This window comes from Gadus morhua, chromosome 23 (genome assembly GCF_902167405.1).
Source record: "Gadus morhua chromosome 23, gadMor3.0, whole genome shotgun sequence".
Taxonomy (NCBI): domain Eukaryota; kingdom Metazoa; phylum Chordata; class Actinopteri; order Gadiformes; family Gadidae; genus Gadus; species Gadus morhua.
The window spans coordinates 15,939,511-15,942,010 of NC_044070.1; the positions used below are offsets into that span (position 1 = coordinate 15,939,511).

The following is a 2,500-nucleotide window of genomic DNA, read 5'->3' on the forward strand; positions in this document are numbered from 1 at the left end:
CACTGCAGAACAAGGTGCAGTGTGACACGGCACGCACGCACACACACACACACACACACACACACACACACACACACACACACACACACATTTCTGCACACTATTCACAGTAACACTCACACACACACATATCCACACGTGCACGATATACACAAACTGTCACAAACACACAAGAACACATGCAAATGATTCACTCCTCAGTAATACGCGCACACGCACACACACATACCCACACACAAAGACACACACACACACACACACACACACACACACACACACACACACACACAGTACTTACAAATGTAAATACACTCTTTGAGCACAAAAGATGTCCACTCACACACTACACACACACACACACACACACACACACACACACACACACACACACACACACACACACACACACACACACACACACACACACACACACACACTCAGTGCTTACAAATGTAAATTCACTCTACATGCACAAAAGATGTCCACACACACACACACACTCACGTGAAGGAAGTGTTCGGTGCTTAAATTAGGCGGAGGAAGAGAACAGAAAAAAGCACCTCCCTCTCTAAATCAACTCCAGTCAGGTACGTCAGGGAATTCTCCTCATTTTTAACTTCCTTCACACTTAATCATCCCTCCTTCCTCTGCTCCTTCTCCACTCCCTCGTTCCCTCCCCCCCCCCCTCCCTCCCTCTCTCTCTCTCTCTCCATATTTAATACCTCGTCCCCACCATCGCAGCACCACCATAGAGGAGCGGGGAGGGTGGGGGGGGGGGGGGAGAGTACAATAACGAACCGTGTTCGTTTCAGTATCACTTAACCACCAGAGAGAAGCAGCAAACGCAGAATGAATCTCATTTTCGTACTATTGTTATAACTTCCTCTCTTATTGTTCTTTTCATTTTTTTTTTCCTGCAGATTATTTGATTGTTTTGTTTCTACTGCAAGCACTCTTCTTCCAAACTCACTTTATTCTAACCTCCCTCTATACACACATACCACGCACGCACGCACGCACGCACGCACGCACGCACGCACGCACGCACGCACACACACACACACACACACACTCACACACTTCCCACACACTTCCACCAAGTCCAATGGTAATGAATGGGAACATTAAAGACTCACACCCATGATGAATGGAAATGGCCTTTCGGTCTCTATCTCCCCCCTCTTCCCCTCTCTCTCTCCCCCCTCCCTCCCCCCTCTCCCTTCCCCTTTCTCCTTCTGTCTCTCCCCAGGCCCCTCCAGGTACATCACTAGACATGGTTGCAATGTGATTTAGGCTCAAAATTAACCCATTTGCCGTGTCCTTGACCAGAGCCAGTCATTCATCTGCTCCTCGTGTTTCAGTGGGGGCCGGGGGGGGGGATGGCGGGGGGGGGGGGGGGGGGGCCTCGCGGGGGGAAGACTCAAGCTCAAAGTCTATTCTTCACGCTCTCTCCGGGAGTTCTTCCTCCCCCACACCACCTCCTCGACCCCCCCCCCCACCCCCCCCGTACCCCGTTTCAGATGCGTTCAATATGTCAGGGTTTTTGAACTGCCTATTACTTGTTCTGCCTATAGCTTATGAAGATAGCTTCCTAGCAGTGGCACTCAAACGGCAAAATAGCAGCGCTGTCTGCAAATTGTACAAATAAAAGGGTTTGAAAACTGATGGAGACTAATACATTTGCATTTCTTTACGCTGAGAATGAGCTCAAATTTGATTTTGCAATTAAACAAAACAATTACAAAGCAATTATGTAAAAATCATATTTCCTTTGAACTTCACTACTAAACCAAGGTCCTCGTCCATAAGGGACTCTCCCAGGGACTAGGAGCCCGGTCTCTTTAAAGGCCGTCTCCCCTTTTTCTCTTTTTCTGCAAGGAGACAAAGGGCCTACGACCCACTCGAGGGCCCGGGGCCCTCCAGCGAGCTTCCTCACGGTTTTATGATGTGTAGTCTGGTGGGTTTTATGGGCCCTGCAGTTCAATCACTAAGCGCCCTGGCACCGAGCCTTCCCCGATGCTCCCATTGACTGGCGGGCCCCTGGCCACTGCCCTCACACTTCATTTATTATGTGCACTCCTCCTTGTGTCTCTCCTCCTTCTCCTCTCCTACTCCTCTCCTGCTCCTCCTCCTCCTCTCCATTCAGTTTCTCCCCTCTATCTTTTTTTGCTGTTTGCCCATCGGCTTAGTCTCTCTCTCTCTCTCTCTCTCTCTCTCTCTCTCTCTCCTCTCTCTCTCTCTCTCTCTCTCTCTCTCTCTCTCTCTCTCTCTCTCTCTCTCTCTCTCTCTCTCTCTCTCCTCTCTCTCTCTCTCTCTCTCTCTCTCTCTCTCTCTCTCTATTCGTTTAATACCCTCGCTCTCTATCTCTGTCTGTATTTTGCCGTCCCCGCTCTCTCTACTCTCTTCATCTATGTCTCTCTCTATTTCATACATGAAGAAGCTACCTTCTTCATTCACTCCATCTCTACCTGTATACCGGTCCTCTCTCTTAATAGGCCTT

At 49.4% G+C, this 2,500-nt stretch overlaps 1 protein-coding gene across 2 annotated transcripts in view; it reads left to right on the forward strand.

Annotated features, from left to right (window-relative positions):
• Positions 1–2,500, forward strand: part of LOC115537489 (trichohyalin-like) — a 65,248-nt gene that overhangs the window by 49,687 nt on the left and 13,061 nt on the right. For both annotated transcript variants that reach the window (XM_030349456.1, XM_030349457.1), the window contains exon 7: positions 1–14. This exon is cut by the window's left edge and continues 139 nt beyond it. In XM_030349456.1, the coding sequence (XP_030205316.1) occupies positions 1–14 (14 nt within the window). The remainder of the gene's footprint in view (positions 15–2,500) is intronic.